Source organism: Calonectris borealis, chromosome 2, assembly GCF_964195595.1.
Source record: "Calonectris borealis chromosome 2, bCalBor7.hap1.2, whole genome shotgun sequence".
NCBI lineage: Eukaryota > Metazoa > Chordata > Aves > Procellariiformes > Procellariidae > Calonectris > Calonectris borealis.
Window position 1 is genome coordinate 164,037,998 of NC_134313.1, and position 18,671 is coordinate 164,056,668.

Here is an 18,671-nt window from a genome sequence, read left to right on the forward strand (position 1 = left end):
AATGTACGTGCATTTTGATTAGAGTAATCTAGGTATAGAAGCGTTCTTATTTTCCTTTGACTTTAAAGGCAGCTTATGCTAATGGAATAATGCAGGCAGTACTTTTTACTGTGTTTCCAGCCTGAATACTGTGCTGGAATAATGGCAGTAAATTGATCCGTTATTTTTCCATTTATAAACATTGAAGTAAAAGGTTAACAATTTTCAGTTTGCTTATAAAATGTAAGGTTTTTAATAGTAATGAAAACTCTTTCTTCAGAACTTTTCCATTTTCTGTAAGAATTTAAATTTTGAACTGTATGTGTGAAAATTTTCTTCTTACTGACATCTTTCATGTGTAAAAATATTCTTGTAGTACATAATGGAAACTGTTCTCTTAGACTTCATCTCACTTTCTTACTCTGTGAAAAGCATTGTCAAGTCTTCTCCAGCACCTTTTCTGACTAGGTAAATATTGACTCTGTTCCCTGCAATTCCGGATGGTTTTGAATTAAAATACCTGTTTTGGCCTAACAAGTGATCTTAGGGTCTGGTGCTGATTGCTGCCATCAGAGAGAACATCAGCACAGCTCTGATTATCTTTGTTGGGTAGATGTAGTGATAGAAACTAAAAACAGTGGCTCTCCTTCTTTGTGGGGTGTGTGGAGGGGATAATCTGTGGTAGGTGAGGGCTTTATATTAAGGATAAGTGGTCAGCAGTACTACCTGCAAATGCCACCCAAGCTGCATAGATGCAGCTTGGTGAAAGCCCAGATATTGCTCCAGCACCTGCAGTGTAGCCCCCTCCTCTGGGAGGGGAGATGCCAGGGAGTTGCCTAAATGCATCGCTGGGTCTCTCTCTACCTATGAATAGTCTGCACGAGCATGTTCTTCAGCCCTGTATTCAGGGTATTGTTTGAAGATAAGGGTTGAACCACCAATAGGTACTTTTTTATATACTTTATTTTTTAGCATAAAGTCTTTTGGCCCTGTTCCATGCAGACAGCTTTGGGCCTGTCTGCATAAATTAATATGCAGAAAGCCAGAATGAATTTGCAGTTTTCGAACAACCATGTACAGACTTCCTATTTTAACATTATTACAAGTGCTGTTCACGTGTTGTGGACACAGGACTAGCAAAATTATGGGAAGCAGCCTGCTCAGTGATACAAAACTGTATTTAGAGCATTTCCACCCTTACTTTCTGGAATTCAGTCCCGAATTTTGAATTTGTGAGTAGAATCACAGTGTAACTCCACAAGCATGAATAAACAGCAGTGCTATCTAAAAGGCGCTCTGCTTGTACTGGTACAAGTATCAGTGCTGATGCAGTAAACAAGACTAAAGAAATGTCATTTTTAATACAGATCAGTTTACTACAGAGCTAGAAAAAAAATGCTTGTTCCAGCAAAAGAGAAGGAGAGGAATAAGTAAATGAGGGTAGAGAAAGGAGGGGTGACTCAGCAGCAGTGCTGCATGTACCAGATTAAAGTGACGGTGTAACTAAAGCTTTGATCTAGGACTCTTCAAGTGGCTCGTGAGAGGCCTCAGCCACAGAAAAGAATGAATAAAATGTCATTAGACTCAAGTTCTTGCTCATTTATGATTCTGTGATTTTTGCCTCTGGACAGGCAGCAAGCAGTACCTATAGATCTGAGACCACAGCTCCAGGTGCTCCCTTTCTTTCCTCAGGCAGGGCCGTGCTGCAAATGGAGATGGCAGTAAGCTTCCCCAGTGACTCTGCTGAAAGCCTGTTCAATAGCGTAGATGATTTTCCGTCCTGAGGATGTGAAACGCTGTACAAATGGATTCTATTTTAACCGGCAGGACTGTAAAACACGTGATTGATTTCTGTGCTTCCTTGTGCATTTCCTTGCCCAGCAAGAGATGCCTGTGAAAGATAATTGTTCCAAAGTGCTTCTTGGTCTTGGAAGGGAGCAGATTAGGTTTGTTTTTTTACCTACTCTGGATATTTTTAACTGTTTAGGTGTAAGAAAATGTTTCTTACTAGACTTCAGCCCTCAATATTTTGCAGTATGTAGAGATGCTGTGAACTGACTTAGGAAAATTATCCACTGCTGACATTGATCACTTGACTGATGAAAACATTTTCCTGTTTTACTTCTGGAATCCTTTCGGTTAAAAGGTCTGAGATCTTTAAGCGCCCACAGACAGTATTTGCTGTTCACTAGGAACTGAACTGCAATTGTTGCGTATCCGAGGCCTATTCATCTTCTTTTACTAAGGAGTATTATTCTGCTGGGAATGTTTGGGTAATGCAGAAAGAACCAGCCTCACTTTCCGAGGCCTGAGCTCTTGTCCTCAGAGCAGACAAGGAATCTGACTGAAGCGGTTCCAAGACTACGCATTGCTTTGGGAACACTCCCTGCCATCTTTGGAGAGAGCATAAGGTAAGTTGGAGTCTTTCAGTTTTGGTCCAACTAGAAATGAAGCCACATGTGCTTAATCCTGTCACACAGCAGGCTGTTTAACTGGTCGTACTGAGCTCTCCAGTCAGTTTTAGGAGTAACCAGTAGTTACTTGTAGAAACTTCAAAAGTTTCTACAAACTTTCACCCCTTATGCTCCCATATTGAACACTTATTAGGGGTAATTTCCAGAGGAAAATGTAATTCTGAATAATTTAATACTACCCTTGTATGCACATAATGCATTTATGCAAAAAGAATGTTCTGCAGACACTGCTCTTTACCCTTAACTTCAGGTCTTAATTTAAAAGCGGTTTTGAAAGTCATTTTCTTAGTCCCCATTTGCTTTATGATGATTGCAGTCAGACCTGTTCCCGCTGAAGTGAATGGGAACAGGAGGTGACCTGTGCTCATACATCAAACTCATTCCTTTAGTAAAAAAGTATCTATAGAGTGCGTCCCTGCCAGCTGCATACCGGGACCTGTATGGCATTAGCCTGTGATGTCAATAGCCCCTGTGTACTGAACTGGTTCCTTAATTTGCTTCTACTAACATTTTGCCAGTGATTCTATCTGAATATTGGAAAATAACGATCATTGTGAAAATGCAGGAGGGAGTAGGAACAGCATACTTTGTAACCTCTGTGGGCAGCAAGGACTGTGCTGTACATGTGGAAGGGTGCCCAATGCAAACACTGGACTCGCTGCAAAAAACTGCTCGGGAAGGTCCTGATTTGCCAAAGGGCAGAGCAGGTAATTATATTGGTAATTGCTGTTGCAGGAAATTGAATGTACAAGTCAGAGTTGTTCTGCATTTGGAATCTGAGTAGCAGTGTGTTCGTGGGTTTGTATGTACTGTATTATCATAAAAATACTTGACTGTTGAGTTACTTTTACTACATGAAATTCATCGTGGTTTTTCCTCCATCATAGAAAAGCAGATGTAGGCAACAAAAGAAAGACGTGTTCCATTTTTGCAGCCTCCCTCAACGTCTGTTCCTGATCTCACTGCATACACATACTCCATTGGTGCTTGCAGTTATCCCTTTTGGTATTTTCTCCTTCAGAACCTAGGCCATACCTGAAGTGTTGCATTCGTTGACCGTGTCTGTGATTAACTCATTTACAATAAAATTAATGTAATTTATCATCTGAACTGACACGAAGGCTACATTTGATTTGAAGGAGTATCTGGTGAAACGAGATATACGCAGCCAGTCCATAGGTGCATGGTGTACGTCACTTGTCCCAAAGTTCTCCGAACTCCTTTGTAGCCACAGCACAACTTGCAAACACTGTAGAAACGAAGAAGCTGGAGTAGGACCAGGGGCTGCACAGGCAAAGCCCTAATCCCTAATGTTACTGCTGCTACGGGACGCTGCACTGTGACAACCTGAACATCACACTTAGATTGCTAGAGAGGGAATTTCAGCCGAAGGGCCGCTTGGTGACCATGTGAAGCTGTTCAGCCCTAAACATGTAAGCAGTAGGAGCCCAAATAAAGCACAATGCCCTGATTAGACATGTATGACATCGGCTTCAATGACATAGGCTTCACAGCCAAAGGTGCGCTCACCCTCTGCGCCCGAGCACTCCAGGAAGCGTTCCAGATTAACCTGGGCAGGAGAAGTGCAGTGACAGCCTTGTCACATCCAGATCCTCCCACCTCTGCTTAATCTGCTACCGCTTGAGTGGCAGCATCCCAGAGTGCCCTCAAAGGCCACTCAGCACTGTCACCAAGTCCTAGAGCGTGGAGAAATAACAAAGTTCCCCGAAAGCGCTGTATTTGCCTGTATTTTTAGTGTCCCTAGTCAAGACAGAACAAAATACTTGTGTGATCCTGATGGAATACGGATTATTAGCCAATTCCTTCCAAAGAACCAGTGGAAGAAAAGAAAGTCGTGGGGTTTTCTGCAAGTTTAAAAAACACCCGTGCCCAGGAAGGATGAGTTCTTTGTTCCTGCTGCAACGCAGGCTGAGCAAGCATGGAGTGCGTCCTAAGGTGGGACAACTCTATCGCAATTAGAAGCAGTAAATAAAGCAGCTGAAGGGGGGGGGGAGGCAGAAACCCTGCAGCAGTGAGCTCTCCTAAATGAGTGGAGAGCAAACAAGTGCAAGTTAACAGAAACAAGATAAATAAATACACAAGTGTGCAAAAGGTGAGTGGGATAAGAAAAAGAAAGTAAGGGAAAAGACCTGATAAAGAAAAGTGGGGTGTCAAGGAGGGAGCAAAACCAGAAACTCTCAGAAATCAAAAAATATTGGTGCTTACCACTCCCTGCTCTGAGTTGTGAAAAAACCTGAACGTATTTTCTGAAAATGTGGATTGGGTTTCAGCAGAGTGCAAAGCACGGTGCCTAACTAAAACACGCCGAGTAGTAAGAACTGTAAGGATAAGGAAGTTGAAAGCGTAACAACCACAAACTTCACCTATGTTTCCAAATCCATTTATGTCACTGGAAGGTAATTCTCGTCTCAGTCCTCTGGCTCAGAAAAGAGCTCAAATTTTGGACCGTGCCATGGTTCCAGGGGGAGCGGCTGCAAAGATGACAGCACAGCTGCAGAGCTGCTCAAGGGATAGTCCTGCAGGACTACGGCTACAGCAATCCTCGTGTCTTTTAAAACACCAGACTCATGTCTTGTTTAAAAAAGACTTGCATCTTTTAAAACATGCAAGGCAAAAAGGAATACAGGGATGTGCATCAGGCAGGACTGCCCCTCCACGCCTCACAGAGCTGTGAGCAAGACCACTCTGGTCACGAAGGCAGGATTTCTAAATGCTGCTCTTGCCTCAACCCCACCAAATCCATCCATGCGGTAGGATTGCACCAATCCCTTTGGTGTGGTACTCTAGACCTATGACAAAGTGGGAATCTGTACTGTAATGAGTGGAAAAGAGAGAGGCTGGACACGAAGGAAGAGCATGCAGAATGACACCCACTGCAGCCACCACGGACTAAGTGCATAAACCCCCATTTCCTCGTGAAATAACTCTCTCTTCATCATGTACCTGTTCACTAAGGGCCGTCACACCTGCCGTTCACAGTTACCAGTACTTAGCCTTCAAGATCCTATAATCCAGAAGATGAAAGGTACAGTCAGACTATGCCAATCAATGCACAGAGACCTCCTTAAAGCTTGTCTGCCTCTTCAGAAGCAAATCGCTTTCGTGTATAGCTTTCTTTTGCTTTAATTCCCTGCCCTCTTACCGGGTTAGATGAATGCTAGTGCATGGGAATGAATGGTTGAGATCAGGAGGTGAAGAAAACCCCTCTCTCTTAACATCATCAAGCTGTTAGGTTGGTTTAGTTCTATCAGCCAGTTGTACCCCAGCATAATTGCATGTTAGATAAATGAGCGCACCCCCAAAAAAGACAAGGTGCACATAGAAAACAGTAATTTTACTTCTAATGTTCCTTTTTCAATAAAATGTGGAATGGGTAAATATTACCAAAAATGTTTGCAAAATAAGTAGCAGTAAATGTGGAAAAAGGCAAGTTTCCCGTTCTTCGTGCTTCTCCCTTAAGCTCTGCATCCATTAAGTGCTGAAGTCACCTTAGCACACGCAGCACGTGTTTTTTCGAAGTCTGGAACTCACCACCACACGGATCCCATAGTTTACACTTTTCTTCCACCCCCCCCCCCCTTCCCTTTACGTGCATTTGCCAGCACTTCACAGATGTTCAGATCCAGAACAAGCTCGTGTATCTGCGTGCGAAGGATACGCTCTGAAGAGGCACTGAGATGATTTTAAATTAACGTCGCAGGCCGGCGGAGTGACCCTTTTCGGGACAGGCGGCCCGGCAGCTGGGTCCTTGGAACCTCCAGATCTACTGACTGCGAGCGCGGCCCGGGGCCCGCCGGCTCCCCGCCGCCCTGACAGGGAAGCCGGCAGCCGCCAACCGCCTGCAAGCGCTCCGGGTCACGAAGCGACGCCTCGCACACAGAGGAGCGGCACCGGATCCGATTCACCGGCTCGTCGTGCAGCCGCCTTCCCGTCCCGCAGGAAGCGGGGCGGCCGTTGGAGCCCACGGCGCGGAACGCACCAACCGTCCCTCAGGCAGCCGCGCGCCAGCGGCTGTGCGCACGCGCGGCTTTCAGGCGCCCTCCGCCCAATCCGCGTCCCCGCTCGCCCTTGCAAGTCAGCCCCGCCCCTTTCTTTGAACACCGTCGGTTACCGCAGCCGCCGCTCTCGGCCAATCGCCGCCCGCGCTGCGGCGGCACCGCCCAATCGGCGGGCGGCGGGTGGGGGGGGGGAAGGCATGACGCAGCGAGTTTTTCCCCTCGCGGCGCCTGGCGCCGGCTCTCGGCGGCGGCGAGGTCGCCGCTCCGGCCTGTGACGCGTGACGCACAGGTACGTGAGGGGCTGGCGAGCCCGGCGGTCACGTGGGGCGGGCGCCGCCGCTGCTGCCAGGCGCCGCGGGTCCCGTGCGGTCGGCCCGCCGCTCGCCGCCCCTCCCCCGCCCCCCCCCCCGCCGCATGTCGCTGGCGGCGCGCCCCGCTCCCCGTCAGCCGCCCGCCAACCGCCGCCTCCGCCGCCACCGCAGCCGCTGCCGCCGCCCTTGATGTGGTTCGGGGCCGGGCGGGGAGAAGATGCCGCCGTCCAAGTCCCGCAAGATCGCGATCCTGGGCTACCGGAGCGTGGGTGAGCGCGGGGCGCCGCCGTGGGGGGGGGCGGGCGGGTGGCGGGCCGTTGGGGCGGAGGTGGGGCGCCTTCCCCCGGCGCGGGCGGGTCGTCCCGGGCTCCGCAGCGCCCCCCTGCCCGCGGGGGAGCGCGGCCCGGCCTGGCGGGCCCCGCCGCATCGCCCTCCCCCGCGGCAGCAGGTGCAGCGGCGGCGGTGGGGAGGGGAGGGCCGCCCCGCTTCCCGCCGCCGGGAGCGCGCAGCCGCGGCGGGCGGGCGGGCCCCGCCATGGCGGCGCCGCAGAGCGCTGCGGGCCCGGGGCTGCGGGGCCGCCGTGCCCTTAATAGGAAGTTTCACACACACCCCCCCCCGCCCCGCTCCCGGCCGGGCCTTCCCTGACGGCCCCGCGGTGAGGCGCGGGCCCCGGAAAGCCGGGCCGGGGGGGGCTGGTGAGGAGGCTCCTGCCCCGCCGGGGGGCTGTCGGTGTGCCGGCAGCGCACCCCGAGGTGCCGCCCCCCCCGGCTGCTGCCCCTCCCGCCCCCGCCCGGGTGGTGGCCAGCCCGTGGGGCGGGTGAGGGATGCGGTGCGGACCCGGAGCGCTCCGCTCCCGCTGGCTGAGGGAAGCTCTGCTCTAACTCCCTGCAAACGCGCCCCTACGTAGGATTTGCAGCCCAGTTTTGAAACGCCGAGGGGAAACCAGGTTGATCCGTTGCCCTTTTTTTTTTTTTCTTTTTCTTTCCCCTCCGTAGAGGTGCTTCATGTCCGCATCAGCGGCGTAGCGAAGCCGACTGTCGAGCCGGTTGTACTCATTAAGGCGGTGGGGTTGTGTTGGCTCTGTGGCGTCCCCAGCACGGGATCGTGTTGCTCTTGCACGGTGCTGCTGGTACAATCCAGCGCGGCTAATCTACGTGGAGGAACTTCCTGGAAGCGTCCAGCACCAGCCTATAGTAGCTGATAGGGTTTTTGTTCTATAACTGCCCACACCTGTAATCCCTTCTCCTCCTACTCTCCATCTTTGATAGAAAACAGTTTCAGATGTTTCAACGTTCAGGTTCTTAAAGCAGAGGGGAATAAGCCGTAGTAGAACTATCCTAATCGATCAAATTTAAAAGCGTAGATCAATGTTGACGATAATGTGTAGTTGGAAAAAAAAGAGATACTATGCTGCTATAAAAGGGGTTTTTACATTAAAGTAGTGGCTAAATCAGTAATCTGTCTTTTGTTATGCATTCAACAGAAAGAACCCTTAAAGCTTTTTTAAAGATAAAAAGGCTAAATAAGCGGAGCCGTTTCTTAGATTTTGTATGTAACTGCAGCCTGACTTTGAGACGGGTGGTGTAAAAAGGATGATGAATTTGTCCAGTCGTTAAAAGCAACAGCAAGTAGTAGATTGATCATTTTGCATAGCATATTTGACATCACTTGTTGCAGTCTGTTTCATTGCCTGTCTTGTGTGTTATGTTTTCTTTTCTCTTTTTCTTTTGAGCACTGGTGAAAACGAGCAATGGGCAGTATCAGTGGGAAGGAAGAATGCTTGAAATTCTGTCTTTGCAAGTGTGTGATGGGGACTGGGTGTACTGTTGAGCTTTGGTCTTTCACCTGTTGACAATGACAAGCAGCAGTCAAAAAATCAGATGGTAGTAGGGTATATCTCAGTTGAGGAAAAGTAGAAGAAATAGTATAGTATTGTTAATCTGGTTGGTGGTGTTTTGAGCAATAGTACTCATACGGAAAGGATGGGCAAAAAGTTACCTAACGTCTATTAAGACCTACTGCTGAACTTCTTCAGCTAAGGTTTTCTGAGACTAGTGCGGTATTAGGCTTGATGGAACAAGATCAGTTTTACTAGGACAGCTACAAGTTGTGTGAACATAGAATTAAGAGGGGAAAAAAATTCTGGTTTACTGTGGTTTTCCTTCCATTGTCCTTGACAATTCTGTGTTACCTCTTAGGTAAAAATCTTGCATGTTAAAACTGCAAAGTTACTCTTCTTAAATACAGGAGCATTGAATTTCTAGGCAAATACTTAAGTAAAAGTTCAAGCAGTAGAAACAGGTCATTGGGGTCTTACTTCCATCTTGTAAAGCTGTTAGAAAAACAAGGAAGTTAAACTGTGAGATTTAGGTTGGGTCCTCTGCTTATCCAAGTACTCCTCCTAAAGTCTAGGAGGATGACGACTTAATTTGGCTTCAGACAAGCTTTTGAGTAAGTCTTGCTTTGTATTACGATGGCAAGAATATTACTTGAACCCTGGGTAAGAAAGGATTTAATCTCTTAGGACAAGCTTTTGGGTTGTAGAAAGTGAAGAGCATTTCTTCTGGGGAAAATGCAACATTTGAATAGTGCTAATGTTCATTAAGGTGAGGAATCATTCCAAAATCTGAAGGACTGGAAGGAAATGTTTTCTACATTTCCTTTTATAATTGGGGAGCTACATTGCTTTGCCATTAACATTAATCTTGACCCTGGAATGAGGGTGGCTAACTCTGGTAAGTTGTAAAATGTTTACAGTTTTATAGGTTAGCATAAATGCTTAGGTGAGCTGCTGTGTGGAGTTGTGTGCTCTCCTTATAATTTGTATGGTGTTTGAGATGAAGCTAATCAGAAAATGGTGAGCTTTTTTCCTATGTCTCTTTCAGTTGTGTGTTGAAATAACCATTTGATGACATATTTCAAACAGTGAGCTGTTCCCTGCAATTGATGATTCAACAGTTTTGTGGATCTTTCAGATTATGAGTGTGTATAGTAATGGTCAGGCATGTCCTCCACTGGGATTTGTGAAACGGAGTCTGAATCTTGTACTGGCTTCATGCTAAGCCCTTGTTTCTGTTACTTACATTAAATTTTATTCTTATCCCAGTGCTGTTGTCAGATAGACTAGAGGTTGGGAGAGGTATTCTGATATAATAGTCCCCGTAATAGAAAATTCAGGAGTCTGCTTGTTTGAATACACTCCCTCTATCTTTCAACACCACCATCAACCCTTTCATACGTGAAACTAGTATTCTTTGCTGATGGGAGAGATCACAGTGGAAGCCTCATGAATTCCCAGGCAGACATACTTTCTGAGATGCAGACAGAGTATTTGCCAGGAACTTCGGGACTTGTTTTTTGGTGAGGAAGGCCAATTATGTATGGATATAGCATACAGGTTGTGGCATGACGCTAGACAAAATCACAGAAGAATGTCTCCTTTGGGTTTTGCTCAGGCTTAAATCAGTCTAATAAAGTTAAATTCCATTATGTAAGTGTGCTTGTCTCAGTGAGGTTCTGAGTAGAAATCAGGTGGATTTCATCCCAAAATCTGCTAGTTTGACAGTGGGAGGAACTTGACTTCGGTTATTGTTGTTTGATAAGTGACCAGAGTGGACCAGCTGCTTGAGATTTGATTCTGGAAAAAAATCTGTCTTGTGCATCATGAAGCATAAGATTTTTAAAAGCTACTGCCTTCACTAAAAAGAATCTTCATGCTTGTATTTTGGTCATAATTTAATATATCCCAAATATAATTGGAAATAATGGATTTGCGTGGAAATAAATCAAGCAAGACTAAGATTTTCTGAGTCTCTTCAGGGTAACAGCCACTCTAAAAAGCAGCATATAGTTGTCCAAAATGCTTTGTGCTCAATTTGGTTCTTTTTTGTTTGTAGAAGAAATATGTAAATTCAGACTACAAATGCCTGAATCAAAAAAGATGTTTCTTACATCATCTTGTAAAGTAGCTTATTACTGGGATTCTCTATATTATATTGAACTGGTGGATTTAAGATAAGCAGGGAGGTGTTGTTTGGATTAGCTGCTTCAGTCATAGGTCACTATATCAGCCTGATTTGTTTTTTGCTGTTCATGTAACTCGTGCTGTTGGTATTACAGATACACTTGCAGAAACTGGAATTCTGTTACACATTTGGACTGGTGATCTGAAAATGCTCTCCTGGTCAGTTTATAGCTCTGAGGGGGAAATCCAGTTAAGTTAGTGGTGACGTACCTATTTTCTTCCCCAGCGAAATAAATCAGCTTTTTTGTGTAGGTGGAGAGCAGTCCATACTGCAGGCAGAAGTAGTCATGGTCTGTGACTGCGGCATGCAGGTAGCAAAAAAACTATGGTGGAACAAAATTATATGCCAATGTAAGATTTATATGGGAATGCTTCCAGGTGGTTGTATTAAGCTAAAAAATGCTTCTTCCCCCTCCACCTTGCCTGGAAGCAAGAAAGACAGAAAAAGTAGAGCCTTTAATATATACCTGTAAATAGTAAGAATAATTGTTAGGACAAAATGTAGTTACTGGTTTTGAAAACATGAGTTATTTGACTGCTAGGAGGTTTGTATTGTAAAATGGAGTTGAGGCTTTGCTTTTCGCTTCTGAAAGATGGCATCTGTTCGCACAGTAGTATACCGCCCTGAGGAGATATCCCTTTGATATCGGACTGAGGGAAGTGGTAATTTTAGCAGGCAATAAATTGCCCGTGTAAATGTCAAGAGAGAAGGAATGGAGAAATTACTGCTGTCGTGTGCTGTAATTTGGTTTGCAGAATTGGTTGTGTCCGCAACATTGGAAATCCTGAGATTTAACAGGAAAATTGAGCGGTTCAGGATCCAGCTGATACCTAAGGTTAAAATTTTGCTGAGTCCCTAGTAAGTGCCAAGGTTATTTTCATAGCACTTCTCTGGTTAGGACTGCATTCGCTCTGCTGGGGTGCAGCAGTGCTGCTAAAAGGAAAGGTTGCAGCTACCAGGGGACTGAAATGAGGCTGGAAATGCCAGCTATAATTGCATTTCGGTGTGACTGACTGCGCTGTTCAACAGTGAAAGTTGCTACAGCGCATTTGATAGCAGTAGCTGGAAGCACTAGAGGCAGCATGTTCAGCTGTAATATCAAGCCACATAGGGTTATTTGAGGACACCGTTCCAGGGTTAACTCTTAAATTGCCTACTCTGATCTCTTTTAATAATAACACTTGCAGGTTTCGCTTGTGTATTTGAGTGTTTTGGTATTTGATTACTCAACTTAGAGTTAACGTCAACAGGAGAAGCCAAATGAAACGTAGATCCTGTAATTTATAAGCTATATAAAGTTGAAGCTCTTCATTTAGATATACTACACTGCCTTAAGTGTAGGTTCTGGGTAAACCAACCACCTCTGCGGTACGCACGGCTGCGGAAACTTAGCATAACCATGCGTTTGGGCTTACAAGAGCAGGCTAAAAAGTGATGAACTACCGATTATGATTAACTTCCTGTAGCTCTCCTGAAGGTGACATTCAAGGGCGTATTTTAAAAACTGCTGGACTTAATTGTGTATTCAGTCCAAAATCGAAACAGCTTCTCTGTGGGATGTTCATAATGCACTCAAGCTCTGCGAATCCTGCATGAATCAAAATTGCTTGGTGTCAACCCAAATTATCCTAAATCGGAAATTGCAGACATGAGGCACGATTTGTAAAAACATGAAGCTTGTTGGTCATGGATCTGTCTCCTTAAGGACTTCAGGCTTCATTTTGTTTTCCAAGGCCTATATTTGAAGTGAATGGCAAATTTGTTGTGAATTTGATACTGTGAGAAACTAAAATGTGCTTCCTGAGTTGGGGGGGGAGGTGGTTGCTTAAAAGTTCTCTCTTCCAGTCCTGGTCAGGACATTTGCTTTCCTACACAGTTCTTGCACACTGATGGCAGCTGTCCTGCAAATGAGAGGATGTGGGATGGGGAAAAAGGGAATAATGTGGAGAAAATCCGTGTTATATGGATAGCCTAGCAGACCTCTTAACAGAATGTAAGATTATTAAGTTTACCAAAAACACATGAATGTGGGCCGTTCAAGATTATATTTCCTTCTTGAGAAATAGGAAGTACAGTGGAATTGTTTTTTGGGGGAAAAGATGCTTGTATTGAACTTGTAACAAGGAAGTAAACTGAGGCAGTTTTTGAACAGAGTGCTGAAACAGGCTTTCAGGTGCAGCTTTTCTCAAGAGACGTCTCTGCCATTTTCTTTTGTGATTGCCACGTAATGAAGGCAGATGCAAATGAACTCTGTGGGGTGGGGCTTCCCTTGGCAGAAGTCGAGCTAATCCTGCACAGTGGCTGGAAGTTGCCCTGTCCTGCCCCCACCCGGGTATGCTGGAAGCCTGGTCACCACCTCGGGGAATTTATTTCTTTCAAAAGTAAAGCAACCAGAAGGAGAAACTTTCATATCGTTCAGCTGGGCGGCTCTGCAAATATAACCCTGACGGAGGGAAGGGGGTCAGGAGCGTGAGCTGTTTGGAGGAGGGTGGAGTAGGCTCGTTGTGGCCATGCAGACTTTACTTCAGTCAGACCTGTTAAGAAACCACATCTGTAAGTATTTTCCTCCGCCACTCCAGATAAGCGTGAATGCTTTTTTGTAAACTTTCATCAGCGGGCCTTTTGAATCTGAGTAGTTCTCTTGATGGAAAAAGATAGCCTTGTTAAGGTGGTGAACTGTGCATTAGAGAACCGCGAAGAAATCAAGTTTTTCAAGATTCTTGTTTAAATAACCTTCGCAGTCAGATCTAATCCTTTCATGCAGAATTGAGGAAAAGTAAGATTTTTGACCTGGAGTAAATCTAAACCTTGTTCTAAAGTCTTCGAATTCAGATGATGCTTCAAGTGATACGATCTGCTGGAATTTTCTGGAAACGCTTGGCAATAAAGATGCTGCAGTGCAGCAAAGCCAAAAGTCCAGATTACAGTGTGCAAGGTGTTCAGAATCACTGATTGCCTCCCTACTGTGAAAACCAGTGGAAACAAATCTAACGGCTCTGTTACTTTTCAGAGTAATCTTCAGTGTTTGCTGAGATATACTACAAAATATATGTTGTCTGCAAATACCAGTTGACTCCTCAGCCTGATTGACCCTTTCTTTAGTTGTAAGTATTTATTGACAGTGTTGCAGCGTAGAAATGATTCACAACTACTTAATCTGTTTAGATGCACTGGTTCTTCCTCAATTTACCATACGCACTTTCATACAAATTTTAAGTGTAGTTGTATGAAAGATACAGGATGAGACAAGGATGGTGAAAAAGGTAGTTCCTGAAGTGCAGATTTTGGATTATCAAGCATGATGTGCCAATCAAGATGAAGACAGGACAAGCAAAGAATAACTTGTGAACCTTGGGGACTCCTGCAAAAGGGAAGACTACTTGGAATTTCTTATGGGACTTCTTAAGTGAATTAGAGAACTTATGACTAGAACATGAGAAGGAAATCTACAGTAGTTTAATTTGGATGAAATCCATAACAGTTTGTGGATCATAGATAATAGCCAAAGATTAATCTTTTGAGGCATAAGACTAAATGAATGATTTCTGAAGTCCTTTTAAGGAACAAAAGACCCTAATGTGTGACACTCGGAAGACTTGTTCAGAAGAGTTGCGATGCTTCTACATTAAATAGATACGAACTCAAGAAATCACAATTCTCTGTTAGATTATGCTTTAAACAGTGAAGTTTCCTTTCAGCTCTCTTTTTTAATGTAACGCTGCAGTCTTAAAGAATGAAGAGTTAATACTTCTGGAATGGTTATCAGTATTTTTAGGTATTTAAGATTACAGCAACCAAAACAGCATGCATGACAAATCTTAGCTAGTTATTTGTATTCTGTGGAGTATTGAGTTAAAAGAATTTTAATTTGGAAAAAGAGGGAATACATAAGTGGTCTTCAGTGTGTGGGTGTGAACATGTGCAAGTGTAATATGAAATTATGATATGAAAGTGTCTCTTGACAACATTGTCTCCTGAGTTAGTGGGATACATCTGTCTAGCTTCAACAGCTTGTCAGATTGTATTGCCAAAACTTCATTCAATATGTACGACCTCCTTGAAAGGTACTCTTGCTATATGCAAAAGAGCTGGGATGCATAATATGTAGGAAGACTCCATTAAATCTGTCCTACAAACTGTCAAAACAATCAAGCCCTTGACATTAATGGAGTAAAGTGTGTTTTGCTTTAAGGCTTGGTCCTCCATTAATAACAAATTTTTGGTGTTCTAAAATCTGTTTCAAAATTACCATTTTGAATCAGAACTGGAAGTTTCTGCTTTGAAACGTGCATATAAACAAGCACCCTGTTTCTTAGTTTGCTGCAGGACCTTCTTGTGCATTGCTTTCTTGGAAGTGTCTGTTTCTAATAGAAGTTCTGCTTCATCTGTATGGTTTGACACATTCTAAAGAAAGGTGTTAGTTGCGCTATTTTAACTTTTTTCATGTGTGGGGAAAAAGGTTGTCAAAATTCTTGATAAACCTTTTGTGGTTGCTAAACTTAAGTCTAAAAATTGTTTAAATATAAGGTAATTCACGTTTTTCTGAGCGGTAAAGCTAGGAAGAATGAGAAGTTGTCTGAATGTTTTAAAATCATGTTCTTCATACAGAGCGTATCAAGGAGTCTTATGACGCCTCAACCATTTTCCTGCTTGTCCTTCCTCAATTGCAAAATATCTTTTATCCCTAAGTGTGGTGGTAGGACAGGGTAAAGTGAAACTACCAGAATTGTTTCAGTGACTAGCTTGTTGAAATTTCTGCTAGATGAGAGTCTCGGATGGTGTTTTTAAGCCTAGGGTTGGGTTGTGCATTTGTCACAACCAACCGCTGTGAACAAGTGTAAGTTAATGGTAGTACAGAAAAATAAGATGATGCCTTCTCTCTTTGCATTCTCAGGCAAAAAGATTGTGGTCTGAAAAAGCCGTTATCTCATATACAATTTATAGCTAATGATGAGATGGTAAGATACAAGTTTCTTTTTTCTGAAGATGGTCATATGAACATCTGGCCTTCAGCAGCTTATGTGGGCATGGGCTGTACATCCCAAAGGTTGAAAGGGTTTAAAGGTGGAGGTTGGTAAGGAGAAAAAGGGACAGCATGAGAAGGGGTGTATGGACCCAGGTTTTAAGAGCAGCTTATTTTGGGGAAAGTTGGGCCATGCCTCTCCAGTTCTTACAGCATGGAAGTGTGGAAACCAAAAATGAAGATACGGGTTATTTCCCGAATAGCCAGGCTAAGGAAGTAAGCGACTTCTGAAAGGCTTTGCTGTACCCATGGTAAATCTTGGCCCTTGACCTATTTGCCTGTCAGTTCACATTTTACCCGTTTCTGCCAAGTAGATGTGACGTACTTAACTTATTAGATACTGTTTAAAATAGACTTGAATTTACAATTAGCTGGATTAACTTATGATTTAACTGGATAATAGCAGAATAATAATCACTATTGCACTTTGAGAATTTTATTTGTGTTGATATGCAAAGACTTGTACAGCAGACAAATACAGCGCACTGCTCTGTCTTGTGAAGGTCGGCCTGAAATTACGTTGCCTTAAACTGTAGCTTGATACTCAACTCCTTGTCCAAGTTGCGTGGTTGTGCTAGCGGAGTGCTGGGAAATGAAGAATCCAGCTTCTCTTGGCAAGTGCTTCCTCAGGTGCCGGAGCTGGACTGGCTGGAAGACACTTCACTTGTGAAAGACAGTGGAAAAATAGTGTAATGTCAGGTTGCAAATGTCATCCTCAGTTATCTCCCTGGGCTATTTTCAAAGGGTGGGTGGGGGTGGGGTGGGTTGCTATTTGTTCTGTGGGGTTTTTTTTTGTTGTTCTTCCTTGCAAAGATCAGAGTGCTATAGCATGAGCTTTTTGTACTAGATAGTATGAAAACTGAGAATAGGAAAGTATGATTCCCATCCGAAAACTCTTAATTTGAAGTACCTTGTGAGCCAACAGATGGATACACGCTGGTTAGGAAGGTAAGAAAGCCAACTGGCTGTCATGACAGGCAAGAACTTAATAGTATGCTATAGCAAACCAGGGTTACCTATTCCATCTTCTCTGCCCTATGGCAAAATCAACTATGTCATGTCCTATCTGATGGATCTTTGGCTTAAATTCCCTTAGAATTTCCCCAGGCTGGGGGCTCTAATGATTCTTCTGGTACTCTGCATAGTGTTAACTTTACCCCAGAGTCTTTTTTTCCTGGTATCTCACCCACGTCTGTCATGCTGTGATTTTGGTATATTATTACTTTGAACCTTCCTTACTGTTAACAGATTGTCCTCTGTGTTCAGAGGACAATCTGTTATGTTGATCGGGTAAGTGTGTAAATGAAGGCGGCTTGCGATCAGAGTTAGTGGGGAGGGGTTAATGACTAACTCCAGCTGTATAAAATGCTATGGTATGAAGATGGCATTTAGCAGATTGTGGCTTTCTTCAACCCTGATTAGTAGAGGGGAGGAACTTCACACGTTAAGCAGAAGGAACATGGAAGACGCCTATAAAGTTACTTCAAAGAAGATCTAGAATTGAATTGGAGGAGAGACAACAGTAACTTACCAAAAGTTGATCTGAATCTGATGGGGGAAGACAGTTTTTGTAGAGGAAGGTACAGCTCAGGCATACTGGTTTTTATGTTGGCACGGTTATGTGTAGATCCACAGCAGCCTTGTGCTAGCACAGGAGAATTAAAGTGGTCAAGGCTCAACGGTATGATCGTTAATCAAGACGGTCTCAGTGTCTACCTATGCATCTGTTGACAGAGGTGTGATGGAGTTGACCACGTCCTGCTCTAGTGGTTGAAGAGAGAGTAACACTAAATTTTGTCAGTATCCCTAAAGACCACCTTCTCTGTTTTGTGCTAAGAGGTGTTAGTGTTGTCCGGGTTGGTACTGCAGTTCCTGACGCTTCATGCAGGTTTGGGAACTTCCGGCAGTGCAGGTCATGGCAGGTGAAGAGCTGTGTGCTGATGTTGACTTCCAGGAGCAGCACTCTTTCCACGAAAGTCAGGTTTTGGCTGCCACGTGCATTGCTGGCGTTTGTTGACATAGGGTTCATCAGACTTTGGACCATCAGTGGGGGCGTGAAGAGTTTGTTACATTGACTACTACTTCATAGTCAGGTATAGTGCTGCAGGCTGAAGCTGCCTTTTGTTGCTAAGATCTTCTAGTGATTATTACAGTTAGATTGAGATATGTATTTTTAACATGTTGTAAAAGTAGCCTGCCTATAGTTGTTGGAACAAATCAGTAATATCTTCAGGTTTTGCTACGGGTTGGCAAATAGCTCTGTGTACCTTTTATCAGAGTGAGGCTGAAATTTCTTAGCTGTAGTTGCTGGATATTTATCACACTATGTGCTTAGTAATGTTACCAAGAGAGGGGGATATTACCATTACTACCTTGTCAGAATTTTGTCAGGTATCTGCCGTCTGTCATCCTACAGCGAGGAAGAGAGAAATACATCTCTTACTATTGTTCTTGCAATTCCAAGAAGATCTTTGAGGCCCTGTTTCATATGCATTTCAGCAGTACTGCGGTCAAGCTGCTAGACTTGCCTTTTTAAAATGATGCCAGGAAAATTCCACGGAGATTTTCAGAGACTTAGCACTCTGCTTGGGTGGTGGTTGTAAGCAACGATGAGGTATGGTGGCCACAGCGTTGGCAACAGTCAATGCTATGGCTCCAGTCCTCATAAAGATCCTTATAAAGGAAGATCCTTAGGGAAGACCTGCATTTCACTGAAACAGTACTGATCCGTTGAAAGACTGAGGTCTTTCATCTCGGTAAGGGTTCTGTGCTATTAAAGCTTTCTCTGTTATTAGTGTAGATCAGGTGGTCTAAAAACATAAGTGAGATTTGCAGTGAAA

The 18,671-nt window shown here is 44.4% G+C and overlaps 1 protein-coding gene across 2 annotated transcripts in view; it reads left to right on the forward strand.

The window, feature by feature from the left end:
• The first annotated feature begins 6,648 nt into the window (after positions 1–6,648).
• RHEB (Ras homolog, mTORC1 binding) overlaps positions 6,649–18,671 on the forward strand; it is a 43,288-nt gene continuing 31,265 nt past the window's right edge. The window contains exon 1 of one of the 2 annotated variants that reach the window (XM_075144232.1): positions 6,649–7,052. In XM_075144232.1, coding sequence (XP_075000333.1) covers positions 7,001–7,052 — 52 coding nt within the window. In that variant the 5' untranslated portion in view covers positions 6,649–7,000. The remainder of the gene's footprint in view (positions 7,053–18,671) is intronic. The other variant, XM_075144230.1, reaches the window with a different exon arrangement.